Raw genomic sequence first — 20,841 nt, 5'->3', positions numbered from 1 at the left:
AGGAGAAAAGAAATCCCCTCTAGTTCAAGAGCCTTCTTGACCATCACATGGCTTAAACATATCATATGGGATGGTGAATCTGATGTAAATATATGTTTGTTTTTGTTTGTATGGTGCTTCTACGTTGCATGGAACCAGTGGTTATTCAGCAACGGGACCAACGGCTTTATGTGACTTCCAAACCACGTCGAGAGTGAACTTCTATTACCAGAAATACACATCTCTCACTCCTCAACGGAATGGCCGAGAATCGAACCCGCGACCACCGAGGTGGGACGCCAACACCATAGCAACCACGCCACTGAGGTGCTGATGTAAATATATGGTGACTGATATTAAGGTGAACCATAGACTTTTTAACAAAGCACTCTCTCACTGATAGAGACTGACAAAGTGAAAGCTTCCCCATATTAAGGTAAATAAACCTCATGCAGTACACTTACATTTATTCATTATTATACACAAATATATAGGAAAATACATAAAATAATATCTTATGCAGAGGACATAAAATAAGTATTTATTTTTTTGGACATACTTGTGACCAATGCTATTTATCCTGTACATTGAATCAAATTTTAGACAAGACAAAAGTTTGTGTAAACTGGTACTGTACCAATATACGGAGGAGCTAAAGAATGGGAGATACTCGTAGAAAAGCATACATACAGTTTTTAGTTTTCAAAATATGTAAATTCTGACTACCTTGTTCCTATATTTGTAGCTCTTTACACAGCATTATTTAATGTTTAAAATTATATGAATATATATACTGTATATATAAGGTATATATCTCAAGTGAAAATGAGCATAGCTAGAGCAAGATACTCCTCATTTTCTATATGCAGTTATTTTACTTGTAAATTGTAACAATTAAAAAAAACTCCAAGCATAAAATTCTTGATTTTAACCCATCAAAATGAAAACTGTCTTTTGTTTGGTACAAAATACCTATAGACAATTATGACAATCATATGTACAATGCATTTAGGAGAGCTTGTCCACTTGAATTGTAAATTTATGAAGAATTTACTGCCAGATGATTTCCAATGACATCATGGAAAAAAAGGCATCATTACATACTTTGTTACAAAAACTTTATAATTTGGATGGATTCAAGCAAGAGAACACACATAGTGATGATGTGTTAAGAAAGGACTCAGTGATTGAGAGTGCACATGAGGTAGAAACATTGGTGAATGGCTCATGGACTCTTGAAATAAAAATCTCACATCACCACATTAATGCATTTGAATAAATTCTGCATATTTTCATCTACTAAACACTGATGCAGGTAACATGCTTCATAATGCATTAAAAGATTTGAAATTCAACACACAAACATACACAAGCGTGTACAAACAAGTATACACTGACAATTTTTGAAACTGCTTTTCTGGTAGATGCCTTTACGGTATCAATAACAAAAAGAATCATTATGCATGTTGAAGACAACTTTTGAGTCTGATCCACAATGCACCCAGTGGTAGTATACAATAACATCATATATCAATTAGTGTATGTGTGAAATCCCACATCTACATACTGGACTGTACAAAAAGCCAAAATATTTCCATTTATAAATATGTTCAAGAAGAAATAGCTGGTGAAAAACATACACTTATGTTTTTCTACAATATTACAACTACATACAGTACAAAATAGTTTATTCACCAAACTTTATTTGGGTGGAGATTACTGGCTGATCATATTAAAATGAAAAAAATCTACCAAGGAATATTGTTCCAATGCACAATCAAAGATGGAGGGAAGGTAATGGTTTATGGCTAATTTAGATACCAACCATTACAAAACAATATGAGGAAACCATACAATTTTCATCAAAAAGAACAAAAAAAAAAGTAGTTCTAATTCCAGTTACACAACTGGGGTGATATTCACAAGTCATATATAACATTTGAGGATAAATTAGTATTCCTGTTGTGCACTGTAAAACAATTTAAAAATAAATCTTACAATACCAGTAAGTATTGGTCATGGTTTTGATGATACAAATAAAAACTAACAGTTGAAAACTTGTGCTTTCATTTGTGCACTTCAAAACATAATGGTAGGCATCTAGCAGTACATGGCATTAGGCTAACACATTCATGTTTCCTTTTTGAATAGCTAAAAAAATAAATCATATAAACTTTCAGGTCAATAAATGATGCATGATATGAAGACTTAAAATTAATTCAAGTGAATAATGTATGAGTGAGTAATATTATATTCATTTACATAATGCCCTCACCAGTATCTTATATTTATGACTTGCATTCCTCAGTTTGAGATACTCATTTGTAACAGTACTTCACAATATCTACTCCCTGGATTTGACTACCAACAATAGGAACATATAAACAAAAATAAAACAAAATCCCCATCATTACCACAGGCCAATATCTTTGGAATCTCCTTCCCATACCCTTAAGTCAATGTTGTCAGAAATGTGAATGTTTTAGGATGCACGAAGGAGTAGGTACTATATGCCTATCTTGCACATGTACATTACTCTGAGTGCAGACTTAATTCTTAGGCGTTTTTTCAGCAATTCATATTCACAACTCATAAGACACACACACAAGATGAATTATGACACCTTACTTAACATTAATGAGTGTTGAAATAAAAGAATAGGATGAGTTAGAACTTCACATTACAACAAACAATTGGTTCACACAATGAAATTGATGGTGATGATGATAACATTAGAGCCATTTAAAAATATAGGAGGTAAAGATGGATAGTCATCACCAATCAAGAGTTACTTTTCTGCCAATATTCAGTCAAGGGGTTCCATTCTCATCTTTTGGTGTTGAAAGAAATCTGATTTGAAATTTGGAAATTGAAAGCATGAATCGTAAGATTAGATCTCCAAGTGTACATTGGTAAAATAAAATAGAGGTTTTTTGCTGTACTATATTATCCGATTAAATTGTGACCAAAAAAACGTCTTTACGACAGAAATCTAACGCATAAAGCATATGCGTAGAGCTTGGCTAAGCTTTTGAACCAACCAAACTTGAGAACTTAACATAAACTTGTAAAGTACACACCTAAAGGATAAGTAATTACATATTTTCAAAATTACAAAAGATTGAAATATTTACTATTGGACATCTACAGCAAGGAACACTCGAGACTAATGTTACTCATCAAGTTTTACAGACTTCAGGAAATATTCTTGGAGACACTTAATAAAGAAACAAAAGGATGCAAAATCTGCACAACATAATGTCTTGTAAAAAAAAAAAAAAAATTTAAATTTGGAATACAAAAAAATCCAGGAAAATACAGTAGCTATTTATGGGAATATAAAACGTCTCTTTTAATGGTATTTAAATCTAGTATGATATCTTACTCCAGTCCTCCCACTTTGTGCACAATATTCTCATCTCGGGATGTTAGGCTCTATTAAACAACTTAAGGGTGGTCATATACCATACTCTGCATATGTACTATCAGGGATGGGTGTATGTCGGACTGTACTTACTGTGAATTAGTATCCACCAGTTTTTGCTTAAAAAAATACACTCATGGGGTGTCTTTTCTATATTTGTATTCTTTTATTTTCAATAAACAGTACACATTATTTTCATATTCACGATTAGGGGTTCCTCCTATACACGTATACTATATGCACATGACTTGCTGACCAAGAAAAGCAAAACAGAGTATAAAATTGTTTTTGATTTACAGACAAATATTCTTTACATCAACATGTTCCTTGCAATATGTATGATTTGATACAGATGAGGATTTACAAAGACAAGAGCAGTGCATACTAAACTCAGTCATACTCTTGAAGTACACTACCTTATCAAAATTGCAAGGCTGTTGAACTTGCCAGATTTTTCCCATTTAAATGAAAACAACTTATATTCGCACTGTAGTTAACATTATGGATGAAGGACGATCACCATTTCACACGCTTCCAAAACTGGAATGCTTTCATACATGCCTACAATACGTAAACTGTTATCACACAATATCGCCACAAAATATCCATTACTCTATGAGAGAAATCTACATGTGTGGTGAGGTAGCTTACCATCAATTTCTCATTGTAATTAGGGGTTACTTCACTTATTTTTTCTATGAAAGAGAGGTAGGCATAATTTTCTTCTACCATCTTGACCACAAAAAAAAAAGAATACACAAGAAATAAGAAATTATTGAAAGAATCTTAGAAATAGTTCAAAGTGAAATTCCTTCCAAACTTACTTTGTAAAATTTTATAAAATTTTATATGTTATGACAAGGTAAAATAAAGCAAACTTTAACTCTCTACTGGACTCATTATGAAATTCTCATTTGGCTATATAAACTTGGAGCATTGCAAGTACTGGGGTCATACAAAGACCTCTCAAGCCAATAGTCCGAACTTTCGTTGTTGCAAATGTTTAGTGCTCACATAGTGAAATCTGTTTTAACATTACTTACTCCTCCCATAAAAACCTTTGATTGTGCTCTGTTGAAAGTCTAAAACTACAAGGTAAACATCATTATTAACAGTATTGTCCTCATCCAGGAATTACCTCAAAAGCTAAAAATAAAACAAAATAATGTCACGAGCATATTAATGAAAATCAACACCACCATATCTAATACAAAATTATTCAAATATTTCAACAAAATACTCTTGAATTTTTTTTTTACAAAAATGTTGCTGTCATTACCAGTACAATAAATTACTTTGAAGCCCTAGGGCATCCCACTTTGCTCTTAAATAGGCAACAAAAGGATAAAAATTAATAAATAAAGCAGTACTGATGGCATTTAGCTGAGGCTATCAACATTAACTACAAGGCAATTCCATCAGTTATACACTTACAATATGGTAAGACTGCTATTACAATATTATGAATTGACGGCTCTTCACATGGGAGATGATGGATGCATAATTAATGCATAATATGATGTACAAATTTCTTCTTGTGATCAGTACCCATATGCTATATTGTTTTATCCATGAGATAATAAGTGCTGCTCCTAATGTAGTTATTAATTTGCTAACGATTTGTCCTATTATGTTTTAATAAATACTGCTTCAATCTGATGAATTTTCAGTAACCTGTAAAAAATAGAAAACCATGTGAATTTGTGTGGATATAAAATAGTCCAATTAAGCTTACAAGAAGATTAACTATTGTTAAATGGTTATTTTGTCTAGCTCAAGAGTGAAAATTGTCTATGGTAGATTCAAATAATTAATTAAGTTGTCTATTCTTCTAGGAACTTAGTTTTTTGTGCTGTGGTCTCCTTGACCTTATGGTGGTTCAGGCAGATTAAGCAAAATCATTTGTGTAATTAAGACAATACACAGGACATTTGCTTTTTTTTTCCTAATCAACTAAGACATTGACAGCCGAAACATTCCTGTGAATCAACAGCCTCCTGAAACTAGAGGGAGAAAATGCTGAACAAACATATACGTATGTGTCCTTTAGCCGAGATAAAGTCCTTAAATTACAAAATGCTAATGTGTTATGTATTCATTTAACGGAAACAGCAAGGGGAGAGACCTTTACTCCCTTCCCCATGAAAGCCAAGATAGTAAAACAGTACTGGCTATCTTCTTCCATTATCTATTCAAGATTTGGGTTTTCAGTAATTAGAACATGAGAAAACATTCTATATATCTCAAAAAGTCTTGGTGAGAGTTGTGACTATAAAAAAGCTAGGAAGGTTATACGCACATGCATATCAGTTTAAATGTAGCTAGTCTAGCTTATGCAGTAATCCAATCGGGCAACATTTTAGATTTTTGTTGTTGTTGTTGTTGTTGGGTGGGGGGTGGGGGGGAGAGACGGTTTGGCGAACAAACCGAGCTTGATCAGCTGGTTTTTTATTTTTTTTTATTTTGAGCTATTTTGTGTGCTTTCCGAAGCCACATGAGTCAAGTATTTCAGCAAAAATTATATACTCCCACTACTGTTTGTTTATCTCATCATCACTGGTAGCTAGTAAACAGACAAGGATCAAGAAACGTAATATTTTCGGTAAATTTCATATATTTTTTATTACAATTTAAAAAAAACACTTGACTTTTTTTTAAAATGAAAATATGCTTTCTAAATCAAATTATAGCGCCATCAGCTGGCAATGCCGGGCATTAATGAAAATTATGAAACAACTGCATCATTACTGTATTGGAATTTATATTATTATTATGAAATAAAAATAAATAATGTTGATAATTTGAGTACCAAAATCAAAAAAGAATAATATATAAGATTTTTTAATTACACTGCTACATAAAATTACACCAATGGGTACCAACGGTTCTCATGAGCAAAATCATTCACTAGCTCTTCCAAATCAAATTACTTAACCACATGTTTTCTGTGGCCATCAACAAAAAGTAAGATAGCTGGTCATTCGTAGCGAACTAGTGATATTATTAATGAAGAATGGATTTTGTTAAGGAAAGGAAGGTATTGAGGACTCAACAGCAACTACAAAAATTACAAATTTTTAATCAATTTGTATTTTTCATAGCTAACAAACCTGAGGTCTTAACAACAGGATAATCTTCTGGTGCTAGCTGGAAACCAGTAAAAACAATCAAAGATTGTAAAACAAGGAATCTGTAGCATCTGGCAACTCATGCATATACGAGGTGGGCAGTTAACATTAAGAACTCAGTTTTGTTAGTTTCGAAAAATACAAATTGATTAAAAATTTGTCATTTGTTCATACATTGAACAAACCTTCGGTCTTAACAATAGGATAGACTTATGAAGGAGGTACAAGTATCAAGAACCAGCTGGGGAATTCAGCCTGCCTGACCACCCTTCCTAGAAAATCAAGTTCTAAGGAAAAGAAGGGAGTCTGAGCCTGAGAGCAAATAGATAAAAGAGTATCTAAAAAAACTCAACCTTCTGGGATGAAACAAAATGAGAGATGTCCTGATTCATTTTATTAGTGGAAGATGAAAAGAATTCTGCCTGTTCATGCAACAAATCACATATGCCACAGGGATTTGTTACCACTCCTCTCTCCCCTTGTTAAAGAGAGGAGAAGTGCTACCAACAAGCAGATTTGTTATTTGTACAGGAACACACAAATACTGCAACCAGTATGGCTGCTTCATTCACCTGTATCAGACCAATTCCAGCTTATGACATGTCAACTTCTTCAACCTGCCTGCCAGGAAGAGGAAAAGGGAAAAAGAGAAAGGAGGAGACCAGCCATCTCCCTCCCACACAATCATCTCGGGTAAGATACCAACTGTCCCGCTGGGGGCACTGAATGAGTTACTCAACTTGACGGACAGCCACCACCGGACCCAAGGAAAAGTGTCCATGGATCTGTGGGCAGTGTCCTTCAGGAAAAGGAAGTGAATGTGTTCAGCTTAGGCCAGGAACCAACATTCAAAACCCTATGAAAGACAAATTCTTCTTAGTTGCCAAAGGGGAACCCATTCCTCTGATGTCATGTGCTCTGTGGCAGAACTATCCGATGAGGAGTATGTCATTTAATCACCTCACACAGCCAGAATGACAAGGTCTTGGAAACTTCCATTCTGGATATACTGGTGCCAACACCAAGTCAATGACCCTTGGTCTTAGGTGGAGAATCCTCAGACCGCAGGGCAGGGCTTTGACAGAACAAGGGAAAAACTCCTATGGATCAATGTCCACCAATTCATTCCAGAATAGAGTGAAACCGAGGGATTCTGAGTCTTACCTACGAAATCCAGAACAATTCGAAGGCCACAGACCTCTCATCCTTAGCTCTGCCATGAAGTTAACTCTCTCTTTCAAGGAAATTAATGCAAACAGGAAAAACTGCCTCAGAATCAGATCTCCATTAACTATTGACGTAGTGGTTTACATGGAGCTCAAGTGAGACTACTCAAGACCAAAGTAAGATTGCACATTGCATAATTGAGCTCCTTTGTTGAATAGGACAGTACAACACTCCAAAATCATTAACTCCCAGGATGAAGAGATGCCTGAGCCTTTAAGGAGCAGGATCAACCTGAAGTTGGCAGTCCCCAAAAGCTGTGATGGGAAGACCTTTTAATTTCTGTGAAAGAAAAGGAAAACTAATAACAGCTCACTGACATTCAGAGTGGAGAGAAAAGCTGTCGACGAACCCAACCATAGTAGGTGGCCCACTTGTCCCGGTAAACTGCTGACGAATACCTCCCAAGATAGCTAGGCATCTGGCCAGCTGCTTTGTGAGAAAACCTCGCTTTCAGGAGTTACTCAGCAGTCTCCGGCTGTGCAGCAACAGAGATTTTACCGATTGATGGAACATTTCCACATGGGGCTGGCAAGGAAGGGCCCATGAAGGATTTCTCTCAGAATTGCTGACAGAAGATATATTACTTCTGGAAACCAGTCCTCCTATGTACACAGGGGAATCACCAAGGACATCTTGAAATTCCTGGGGCTCAAAAGCATGCCCAAGACCTAATGATCCAGCAGAGTACTCTGTCAAGGACCTGACAGATCCTGCAGATTTCTCTGCCCAGGACCTGACGTATCTGGCAAAACTGAGTGAATGCCTACCCTGGAGATTGAGCCAAAGATGCTGAAGAGCATCCTCTGTCTGAGGAAGAGGATCCTCAACTCCCAGTTTCCTGATGCAGTGAGAGGAAAAGAGGTCTAACATGGATCTTCCCTAAGGAAAAAATCGGTAAACCACTACTTCCTCTTCAAAGACCACTGCACACTGTCTAGAACATAGGTCATCTCAATCCTCCTGCTTGGAAGTAGCTTACCATGAACTCAACAAAGGTCAACTGCATACTGGTGCAACTCGACTGTCAAAAGAGAGGAGCTGATGGCACAAAGGATTTCTCATCTCCAATGAACAATTCTGGGACAGTGAATAGAAGACTTCTAGAATCCGTCACCGAGAAGAGGCTTAACAAAGTCTTCTAAAAGCTGAAAAGATAATAGGGCACCCTATGGGGAGGTCCTAAAACTAAAAAAAATCAGCAGATATTCTCCAAAATCTCCTCTCCTACAGTAAACTTTCGCATGACAAAGTAACTGTACTGTAGAACTGGAAGAAGTCCTTGAGATTCCCAGGAGATATGCATCTTCAACAGTAGAGATTTCTTATAAGGTGACCCCTTATGGTGACCTACAATCAGTATGCTACTCATTAGAGAAGCCACCCTATAGTGATAGGTTCCCCCCCCTAAGCTAAAGAACCATCATGGCGGTATTCCAGAGCAACATGGACAGAGCTAAGATGGATCCTACGTAATTCAAAGGTAATGCCACCAGAATACAAGTTATATTACTGATCTGGTCATTCATATGAGGAAGGTTAAGCTAGGAATCGAACCTAACCTAACCCAAAGCCAACTTAAGAGCATGGGAAATCTAACAGGATCAAGTAGGTAGGTAGGCTGAGAACTCCAACACTTAGTTTAGCAGAAATATGGAGAAATATGTTTGCCCAATCTAGACTAGAACTAAGACCCAACGCCTATGCTAGTATAAATAGGCCAGGTAATCTTTAACTAGCTTACCTATTAACTGCTATTCTAGGTTAGCCTAAGAACTTATCCCTGTAGGCCTGCTACGCCAGAATTCTAGCACTTAAGCTAAACTAAGATAAAAAGGAAGGTTCTAGCCAACGAAACTGGCTATGCTAGTTCGTGAATTAACCAATTGCAAGGTTAAGAACTACAGCATTTAGCTAAGCTAATAAATGAACCAATTATGCTAGGTTACAATAGCTTTGACTAGTTAAGTTAGGCTTAGAACTTAACCACTTAGCCTAGGCTCAATCACTTAGACTTAGGATAAGGTATCCTTGAACTAGATACGCTACACTAAAGACTCGACAGTTAGGCTAGATTAAGGTAGCTTTGAACTAATTAAGCTAGGCTAGGCTAAGAACTCAACCGTTTAGACCAGGTTGAAGTAGCTTAGAACTAGACAGGGTAGGCTAAGAACTTAACCATTTAGACGATTAAAGCAGCTTTGAACTAGTCAGGCTAAGGATATTGTAGCCCTGAACTGGTTAGATTAGCTAAGAACTTGGCAATTGCTAGGCAAAGAACTCAACTACTTGGGCTAGGTTAAGAAGGCTTCTGAATTATCTAGGCTAGGCTAAGACTGGCTCACCAACTTCTGAGCACAAGACAAAAGAGCGCTGGACAATTAAGTGCAGTAACATTTGAGCGCCATAAAGAATTTAAGAGCGCCTAAGCGGCGTGGTTGGTATGGTATTAGCGCTCCACCTCGGTGGTTGCGGGTTCAATTCTCGGCCATTCCATTGAGGAGTGAGAGATGTGTATTTCTGGTGATGGAAATTCACTCTCAACGTGGTTCGGAAGTCATGTGAAGCCGTTGGTCTCGTTGCTGAATAACCACTGGTTCCATGCAACGTAAAAGCGCCATATAAACAAACAAACATAAATAATTTAAAGTTTTATGCTTTATTTGTTATGACATGTAAATAAAATTATATCAAAACAAAATCATGTAAAAAACAAATTGTGACAGCTTAAATTTTTATTTATGATATATAAATATACCATAAAATATCTAAAAACAGTTTATAAAACCAAATTTCTACTTCTGCAGGAGCCATAAAAAAAATTACAGTTTTAAGCTTTATTTGTATTGAGACATCTAAACAAAATTGTGCTAAAAACAGTTTATATAACCAAGTTTCTACTTCTGCAGGCTAATAATAAAAGATATTGAATAAAAATATTCTAGTAGGTCCTTGAAGAATATTCACTAGCAATTTTTTACATAGCCTTATTTACTCTTATGTATTTACGTACTTTGCTTTACATCTTCATGCTGCCCAGTATCTATTCAGATAACTTTATTTGATGTATGATTTTGTTCAACTCTTAAAATATGTACAAAAAATTTTTAATTGAAGGATGTGTGTGTCCAATTGCCATCTGCATTGCCCTTTGCCACCCTTCTAATGAATTTTTTTTATGCGGATGTTCACTGATAACAAGTTCATAGACCTCCAGTCTCTTGAGGGGAACATAGCATTTCTTCTTCCTCTCCTGCTAGGTCTTCCTATCCAAGCGTCCTCAAAGTAAAGCACCAAATCATTTAAGCTCGTCAGGAATTACATCTTGCAAATATTCAAATACGTACATTTAAAATATCACTGGGAGGAATGAATGCCAATGCCACTAGCATTTTTGTGTACTGCCGTATTTCTTCCCTGCTACAGTATAAATAGGTCAAACCTAAATCTTGAATTTTCTCCAAAAAGTGCAATGGGCTAATTTTAACGATAACACCCAAACGATTGTAACAGTCAAACAAAAAATAAACAGCATTACATATTTACTTTTTTTCAAACGATTTGAATTTATGACGCTCAAATGTTACTGCGCTCAATTGTCAGCGTTCATTTGTCTTGTGCTCAAAAGTCGGCTCACGGCTAAGGCCCTACCCACTTAGGCTAGGCCTTGTTAGCTACTTGCCACGCAAGAATGCAATTACTTAGGCTAAACGAAAATAGAAAGACCAGCATTTTCTTACGTGAACTTGGTATACGGACGTGGGCAATGGTACATATACGTGGACTCTATCTAAGAGAGTCCAGTTCACTGATACGAGCTCCTGATGCTAATGCAACCAAGAATATTGCATTTTGTAGCATGTGAGTTGTGCTTTTATTGGGTTTACTAAATTGAAAGGTTGATAGAAGTCTAAGCACCTTGTTCAGAGACCAAGTTACTGGAAGCCTTTTGGGACCAGGTGTTTGTAGTGGAAAAGATCGCAGCCAAAGGGAAGTGACAACTTCTATACTAGAGTCAATCTTAAATGCATAAAGCAAGGGTTCCATTAATGCTGCCTTGTATGCCATTAATGTTGTAAACACAAGGCATTTGTCTTCAAAAAGGTATACTTTATGAAAATTTAAAAGTGTTTCCACTGGGCTCTCAGTATGGATATACAATCTAACCAAATCTTCCATATGGACTGGTATTGTCGAATCCATGATGTCCATAATTTTTGCCCTAGGTAGTACCTAGCAATGTTATTTTCACAGTCAATATTTAAAAAATCCACACATGAAGGTCTCGGTTCAGAAACGAGATTGCGTAGACAACATTCCCTCCTCCTACTGTCTAGGATAGAACAGCAGACGGTAGTGGAATTGACCTCTTCAACTGCTGTTGAAGTAATAACCAATGCTGTTGCTTGACTGTCCAAGTTTGGAGACACATAAAAATACTGGGAGTTAGTGATTCTCATTTGTGGTGAACGGGTCCACTTCCAGTTGTGGAAGCATGTTGGCTATTCTTTATAAAGAGTGGTTGTCCAACATCCACTCTGCTGAGGCTGTCATTTTCCTTGAGAGTCTCTATTACGTTGAGACCCTGTAAGGTGAATTGCAGACAAGTGCCACTTTCTTGCTTGTGCCATACAAAGGATGGCTAGCATTATCATTTTGAGAGGAGGTGAACGTGATCCCGACCTCTTGATGCAGGACACTGCAGTCATGTTGTCTAGAACTAACAAAATGTGTCTCCTGGAGCTTTGAGTTTTTTGAGACACAAAAGACAGCCATCAGCTCCAGAAAATTATGACAATTCCTCAGAGTAGCTGACCATCTCCCTGCTACTTGATGGAGGAGTCAGGATGACCTGTTTTGCCCCAACTTTTTTATTAATTTGATGTGATTTTCTTGCATTGTTTTTCTTATGTATGATAGCCAGAATTTGTTTACATTTTTTTATTGCAATCTGAGATTGGGGCTATTACTGATGCAAATTGCATCAGGCCCATCATACTTTCTAATTGCCGTCTGGAAACTGGAACGTTTTTAGGTACTATATCCCTATTCAGTTCTAAGTACTGATGGGGAGAGACAAAAGGCAGTTTAGAGTATCCCAATACAGTCCTAGCCACTGAAAACATCTGCTGGGTGTGAAGCAGGATTTTTTTTGAATTATTATAAAACCTTTTGATTGGAGTCTGTTGATCACTGCTCATAGGTTTTTCAGGCACTTTTCTTGTGGGCCCCCAGATTAACCAGTGGTCTAGGTAAGGTATTAATTGTATTCCTTTTTGTCTGAGTTCTTGAACTACCATTGGTAATTTTGTAAAAATCCTTGGGGCAATGTTTAGCCCAAAAGGCACGACTTTGAACCTATACATATCTTTTCTTATCCGGAACTCTAGGAAGGGGCAGAAGGGAAAGGTGATAGGGATGTCCATCTTTCAGATCTATAGAAGCTGTTCAAGTCCCTTTTGGAATGATTGAATGTACTTAGGCAACGATTGTCATCCAAAACCTTTGGCAAACAATGTGCTTGTTCAATGTTGATAGGTCGAGGATCACTTTGTTTGGAGGAATCCTTTTTGGTAACATTAAAGAGACGTGCTTGGTGGTGAATATACGCACATTCTTCTATGGCTCCCTTTAACATGGCCTTCTGCATGTCATCTTCCAGAAAGGGGTCTGGTTTTTGAACGAATTCCTTTAAAGGAAAGGAGGTGGGATGAGACTATTTCCACCCCAGTCCGGTAGACCATGGAAGGGTAACTCCTTGAAGATGAACAACTACACTATCAAAAATGAAAACAATTTCTACATCACATAAAAATAGCATGACCTTACCTTCCATTAATATGAATTATGCCTCTGTTTCCCCCTTAAGTCGCAGACGAGCAAAATCTTCAAAGATGATATCATCATCTTGATCAGCATAACATGTGGTACCATCTCTGTTGATTGTACATTAAGATAAGAAAATTAAGTCAAATTGAAATAAAAATGCTCATGTTCCATTACTGTAATTAGTAATATGAAAAATCTAACATCATGCCCTATCTAAATTTACTAAGAAATGCCTTTCCTGTTCCCAATAATTACAAAGGCATAAACAAACTTTATAATGTAAACAATTATAACATCTGATCAAAAAAACTCTTACCAAAGTCATTAATAAAAATGTAAACTTCATTACCCTGAATCATATGAAGCACAATTAATCTGCCATCAGCATGAATAGCTCATAAATACGGTACGTACTAGTAAAAACAACAGCTGGTACAGTGCTGTTATCTAATTAAATTCCTTTCCTGAAAATTTTTTATGCAAAAGATGATCATCAAGTATACCATGAACTGATTGCTGCAGCTACTTATAGTAAACATGATTTAATTATAAAGTACATAACAGATTACTGTACTTTAAGTAAACAGAAGAGTACATCACTGTTAGGAGCTACTTTAAAAAACATGAAAAACAAAAGCAAAACAATTTTTAGTTATTAACCCTCTTACGCCGAAGCCCTAAAAATCAAAACCTCTCCTGTATGCCGGCGCCGGTTTTGAGTGAGCGCGGAACCGGAAAAAATAATTTTTTCAAAAAATCACAGCGCGCTTAGTTTTGAAGATTAAGAGTTCATTTTTGGCTCATTTTTTTTTTCATTGCCTGAAGTTTAGTATGCAATCATCAGAAATGAAAAATAATATCATTATCATATGTAAATAATGCGATATATGGTAGCGAAAAAAAAAAATTCATAGATAATTGTATTTAAATCACGCTGTGCAAAAAACGGTCAAAGCTAACGAGTTACTTTTTTTTTTCGTTGTATTGTACACTAAATTGCAATCCTTTTGATATATAATACATAGTAAAACAATAAAAGCAACACCGGAAAAATATTATCACAAAATGATGTACGAATTCGTAACGCGCGGACGTAAAAAAATGTTATTTTCAAAAATTCACCGTAATTCTAAATAATGTTCTAGAGACTTCCAATTTGTTTCAAAATTAAGACAAATGATTGGATATTACGATACTGTAAGAGTTTTAGATTAGAATTGCAGATTTCGACCATTTCGGACGAGTTAAATTTGACCGAATGTCGAAATTTTAATATATATATTTATTTATATGCACATATTTCGAAGATGGAAAAAGCTACAACCTTCAATTATTTTTTATTGTATTCTCTATGAATTTGCGCACATTTTGATATATGAAACTCTATAAAAAGGCTAATATGAAAAGGAGCAAATATTAGGATAATGCGATGTACGTATTCGGAGACTTGCGGCCGCGAATCGGCGCGCGGAGTGAAGGTAAAATATATTTTTCAAAAATTCACCATAAATCACAATATTGTTTTAGAGACTTCAAATTTGTTTCAAAATGAAGAAAAATGACGGATATTACTAGGCCGTAAGAGTTTTAGCTTACAATTGCGTTTTTCAACTATTTCGGTAGAGTCAAATTTGACCGAACGTGGTTTTTTTCTATTTATCGTGATTTATATGCAAATATTTCAAAAAAAGAGAAAAGCTACAACCTTCAATCATTTTTAGTTGTATTCTACATGAAATTGCGCACATTTTCATATATAAAACTTTATGTAACAGCTAATTTTAAATGGTGCAAACATTTCGACAATCGCACAAAAAAATTCTGATTTTTCGGAAGAGTTACCGCGCGAACGTAATGTTTTTTTTTCATAAATTCACCATAAATCGAACATTGTGCTAGAGACTTCCAAGTCATTGCAAAATGAAGGTAAATGATTGAATATTACTAGAATATAAGAGTTTTAGCTTACAATTGCGTTTTTCGACCATTTCGGTAGAGTCAAAGTTGACCGAAAGTTGAAATTTTTGCACTTAACGTTATTTATATGAAAATATTTCAAAACTGATAAAAGCTACAACCATGGGTTGTTTTTTGTTGTATTGTGCATGAAATTGCGCACATTTCCATATATAAAACTTTATGTAACGGCAAATTTAAAATTTAAAAGGGTGCAAACATTAGGACAATCGCACGAAAAAATTTATCGGAAGAGTTATCGCACGAACGTAAGGAAAAAGTTTTTTCATAAATTCACCATAAATCGAAATATTGTGCTAGAGACGTCCAATTTGTTGCAAAATGAAGGCAAATGATTGAATATTACTATAATATAAGAATTTTAGCTTACAATTGCGTTTCTCGACCATTTCTGTAGAGTCAAAGTTGACCGAAGGTTGAAATTTTTGCACTTATCGTTATTTATATGAAAATATTTCAAAACTGATAAAAGCTACAATCATGAGTATTTTTTTGTTGTATTTTACATGAATTTGCGCACATTTTCATATATAATACTTCATGTAAAGGATAATTTAAAATGGTGCAAAAATTATGTCAAAGTGACGAAATAATTTCCGAGATGTGTCACTGATACTTTTTAGTGCGATAAGAAAGAAATTCGCGCTTGCGCGCCTGCGTAGCGATTGTAAACAAAACAACGCCTTGATCCGTGAACTCCCAGCATCCCCCAAGGCGCGTGATACAAAAGTTTTCGGCTGGTAGGCCTATAAGTATTTTTCCGCGAATTTTTAAAAAAAACTTTTTTGAGCCGACGTATGATACGTCCAATCAGCATACGGGAGACATTTTGACTCGACGTTTAATACGTCCAATCGGCGTAAGAGGGTTAACCTAGGTAATGAAAACCTGTAATGTCTTTGGGAAACATTAATCAATGACTATTAAAACACACTTAAAGTTACTCTTTTCAAAACCCAAACACTAGAGCTGCAAGAGTCACTCTGTAAAGCCTGGCTATAACTGCTTTTAAACATTTCATGCCCCTAGATCTTGTGTTCTAGTCACAGTATTTAAGCATATCTACCAAACATTCTTCAAAGATGATGCAAATACCTTGGAAACTGGAACTAATTCTGATAAATTTTGTAAATCACCTAAATGCAAAATGATATTGTTAGTATACAATAAAGTTTTGTACATACTTACCTGGCAGATATATACTTAGCTTAGGTCTCTGACGTCACGACAGAAAATTCAAAACTCGCGGCACACGCTACAGGTAGGTCAGGTGATCTACCTTACCCGCCGCTGGGAGGCGGGTGTAAGAACCAGTCCCCCTTTCTTGTCAGGTTATTTTCTTCCACCTGTCTCCTGAGGGGAGGCTGGGCGGGCCATCAATCGTATATATCTGCCAGGTAAGTATGTACAAAACTTTATTGTATACTAACAATATCATTTTTGTACATGAACTTCCCTGCCAGATATATACTTAGCTGATTGACACCCTTGGTGGAGGGAAAGAGACACATACTTACTTAGAAAGTGGGACAACACATGTTAAAGGAATACATAATATAAACCTCTGGTTCTTACCTGATTTAGTCAGAAGACTTCATAGTTACTGTCTATTAGTCTGCGTTGCCTAAAGAGTCTCAGCGAGGGCGTGACCTATGGCTGAAGAACTCTTTGGGTCTACCAATGGGGAACTGAGTCCACTTACTTGGCAGAATCCAAGCAGGATCTGGTCAATGGGGATCAACCCGCTTACATGCCAGAGCCTATCAACTACCAATTGCAAGGAGCCTCAAGCACAACCGATCACCTAACCAAATACTAACATTAGTATACGAAAGAAGGAGCTGCCTCCTGCAACCTCCTTTGTACAACCAAAAAAAACTCAAACTTAAAACTAACAGGGAAAAAGGATTAAAAAGGATGTGTTTCAGCTCCCTGCCCCAGCACTGAATCCGCCGATACGTAAGGGCCTAGCCCAAAACACTTATCATACGTAATCGATACGTCCCTTTAGGTAGTGATTAGAGAAGACTGATTCACACCTCCAAAAAGTGGCCTTCATAAGGTTTTGTAATGACAAATTCTTCTTGAAAGCCAAAGACGTCGCGATGGCCCGTACTTCGTGCGCCTTGACTTTCAGAAGGTTAAACTGTTGCTGATTGCAAGAAGTGTGTGCTTCTCTAATAATATTCCTGATAAAGAATGAGAGTGCATTTTTAGATAAGGGCCTACTGGGGTCCCTTACAGAGCACCAGAGATTGCTCTCATTAGCAGCAAGTCTTTTCTTCCTCTGAAGATAATATTTCAGGCTTCTCACCGGGCAAAGAGATCTCTCCTCTTCTGTCCCAACTAAGGAGGATAAGCTTTTGATTTCAAAGCTCCTGGGCCACGGCGAAGAAGGGTTTTCATTCTTGGCTAGGAAGCCGGAAGAAAAGAGCAAACCGCGGAGCCTCCTTGGAAACCTACCTCACCTTCTAGAGCCTGCAGCTCGCTGACCCTCTTCGCTGACGCTAACGCACAGAGAAAAAGAGTCTTCATCGAAAGGTCTCTGAACGAAGCAGCATGGGGAGGTTCGAACCTTGAGGACCTCAGGAAGAGCAGCACGACATCTAGATTCCAGCTAGGCACTAAGGAGGAGGTTCTTTTAACCGTTTCAAACGATCTGATTAAATCATGGAGGTCCTTGTCCTCAGATATGTTTAATCCTCTATGACGAAAAACTGAGGAAAGCATGCTCCTGTATCCCTTGATGGTGGAGACAACCAACCCGCATTTTTCCCTCAGGAAGATAAGGAAATCTGCAATCTGCGTCACAGAGGTACTGGAGGAGGAAACTTTATGAGTCCTGCACCAGCGTCGAAAAACATCCCACTTCGACTGGTAGACTCTAGATGTGGAAGGTCTACGTGCATTGGCAATAGCCCTTGCAGACTTTGCCGAAAAGCCCTTAGCTCTGACGAGACTCTTGATAGTCTGAATCCAGTCAGACTGAGAGCGGGGAGGTTTTTGTGAAACCTGTCGAAGTGGGGCTGTTTGAGCAGATCGACTCTTAGAGGTAGGGATCTTGGGACATCCACCAGCCATTCCAGTACCTCTGTGAACCAGTCGTGGGCGGGCCAGAACGGAGCTATCAACGTCATCCTTGCTCCCTCTGACGCTGCGAATTTCCTTAACGTTTCCCCTATAATCTTGAAAGGCGGGAACGCGTAAAGATCCAGATTCCTCCAATCCATCAGGAATGCATCTATTGCCACTGCTCTTGGGTCTGCAATAGGGGAGCAGTATAGATCTATCCGCGCATTCCTGGAGGTCGCAAATAGATCGAGATGGGGCCTGCCCCACGTCCTCCACAGCTCCTGGCATACGTCCGCGTGTAGAGTCCACTCTGAGGGAAGGACTTGATTCCTTCTGCTTAGCAGATCCGCTCTGACATTTCTTTCTCCCTGTACGAACCTGGTGAGAAGCCTTATGTTCCTTTCCTCTGACCACAAGAGGAGCGATCTCGCTGTCTCGTACAGGGAGAAAGAGTGAGTCCCCCCCTGTTTCCGAATGTAAGCCAGGGCTGTAGTGTTGTCGGAGTTGATCTGAACATACTCTTACCTTGTCGAGAGCGAGCGAGGCTCTCCTTACTCCTGATCGAGGCTCTCCCAGAAGCAACTTCCGAAAACGAATCTTCGGGTTCAAAGCTGGGCGCAGGGGCTGAAACTGGAGAAGGAACTACTTCTACTACAGGATTCTCAGCGTCAACTTCACTCACCCTCGATCTACTAGAACTCTTTGAAGAAGCCTTGCGCACCCTATCCTTCTCTAACTTTCTCACATAAGAAGAAAGAGCCTTCCAACCATCCTCATCCAAATTCTCACACTCTTTGCAAGGGTTAATAAAAGAGCATTCATTCCCTCTACAAGACGCACATACCGAGTGAGGATCTAATGCAGCTTTAGGAAGCCTAACTTTACATTCCTTCTCTGAACAAACCCTAAATAAACTAGGTTTCTTAACTTCAGAATCATCCATGATTATAGATATGTAAGAGAAATCCAAAAGAAAAATCCAAAAAACAGTCCAAAAAGCGTATGCCAAGCCAACAAACAAAGGGTACTTCACCAAAATCCAAATCGTCGGCAACGAGAACGAATTTTAACTATCGTAAGGACTGAACAACAGGTGTTGTCCAGCCGGCGACAGAAAATAATCTGACAAGAAAGGGGGACTGGTTCTTACACCCGCCTCCCAGCGGCGGGTAAGGTAGATCACCTGACCTACCTGTAGCGTGTGCCGCGAGTTTTGAATTTTCTGTCGTGACGTCAGAGACCTAAGCTAAGTATATATCTGGCAGGGAAGTTCATGTACAAAAATGCAGTTTGTTCATGAAACTTACCTGTCATATATATATATAGCTGTATTCTCTGAAGTCCGACAGAATTTCTAAAAACTTACGACACACGTAGTGGGAGTAGGGTGGTTAGTACCCATTCCCGCCGCTGGGAGGCGGGTATCAGGAACCATTCCCATTTTCTATCAGATTTCTTCTGTCGCCGGTGTTGTAAACATCTGTTTACAGCACCTCCGCCTCAGGATTTTGGAAAACTTTCTTTGCTTGAGTATCCTCTTGACTTTTTGGTTATTTGTTATTGGATCGATAGCTTGGCATACGTGATTTTGGATTGTTTTTGATTTTGGCTTGGTTTTTTCCTTAAATATGTCAGGTTCTAGTTCGGCTAGTGCCAGAGTGTGTATGAAAGACGAATGCAAGGTGAGGTTACCAAAAGCTTTGGTGGATCCTCACACAGTGTGTAAAGGTTGTAGGGGGCAAGTGTGTAGGTATGATTTTTGCTGCACGGAGTGTGAAAGTTTGAATGATGCTCAATGGAAGACTTATGAATCCTATGTAAATAAATTAGAGCGTGATAGGATCAGGAGGTCTTCCTCCAAGAGTAAATCGGGTAGTAGACAGGGTAATAATGTAACCCCTTCTAACCCTTCTTTAGATTTTGTGACTCCTCAACCCCGTAGTGTTGCCTTCGGGCCCTCAAGTGGTGTCTGCGGAGGGTAATGCCCTTTCGCTTATTTTAGATTCTTTGAAAACTCTGGAATCTAAGGTTCTAGCCCTTGAAAACAGGGAAAGTGCTAAGTGTAGTGATAGTGCCCCCAGTGAAGTGGAGGGGGCGTCAGATCGGCCCTATAGCGCCTCTAGGCTGGGACCTCTGCCGGACTCCCAGGACTCAGGGAGAGGGCATGTCGAAGGAGGGTTACGGGGATCCCCCACCGATCTGACGTCC

The 20,841-nt window shown here is 37.8% G+C and overlaps 1 protein-coding gene across 1 annotated transcript in view; it reads right to left on the bottom strand.

The window, feature by feature from the left end:
- Nucleotides 1–433: 433 nt before the first annotated feature.
- LOC135216236 (beta-arrestin-1-like) overlaps nucleotides 434–20,841 on the bottom strand; it is a 302,438-nt gene continuing 282,030 nt past the window's right edge. Inside the window, 2 exon segments of the mRNA XM_064251394.1 lie at nucleotides 434–5,077; nucleotides 13,585–13,691. Coding sequence (XP_064107464.1) covers nucleotides 13,601–13,691 — 91 coding nt within the window. The 3' untranslated portion in view covers nucleotides 434–5,077; nucleotides 13,585–13,600.

The sequence above is a fragment of the Macrobrachium nipponense genome, chromosome 19 (genome assembly GCF_015104395.2).
Source record: "Macrobrachium nipponense isolate FS-2020 chromosome 19, ASM1510439v2, whole genome shotgun sequence".
Lineage (NCBI taxonomy): Eukaryota > Metazoa > Arthropoda > Malacostraca > Decapoda > Palaemonidae > Macrobrachium > Macrobrachium nipponense.
Note: the sequence above shows the minus strand (reverse complement) of the source record. Positions and strands in the feature narration are given on the sequence as shown.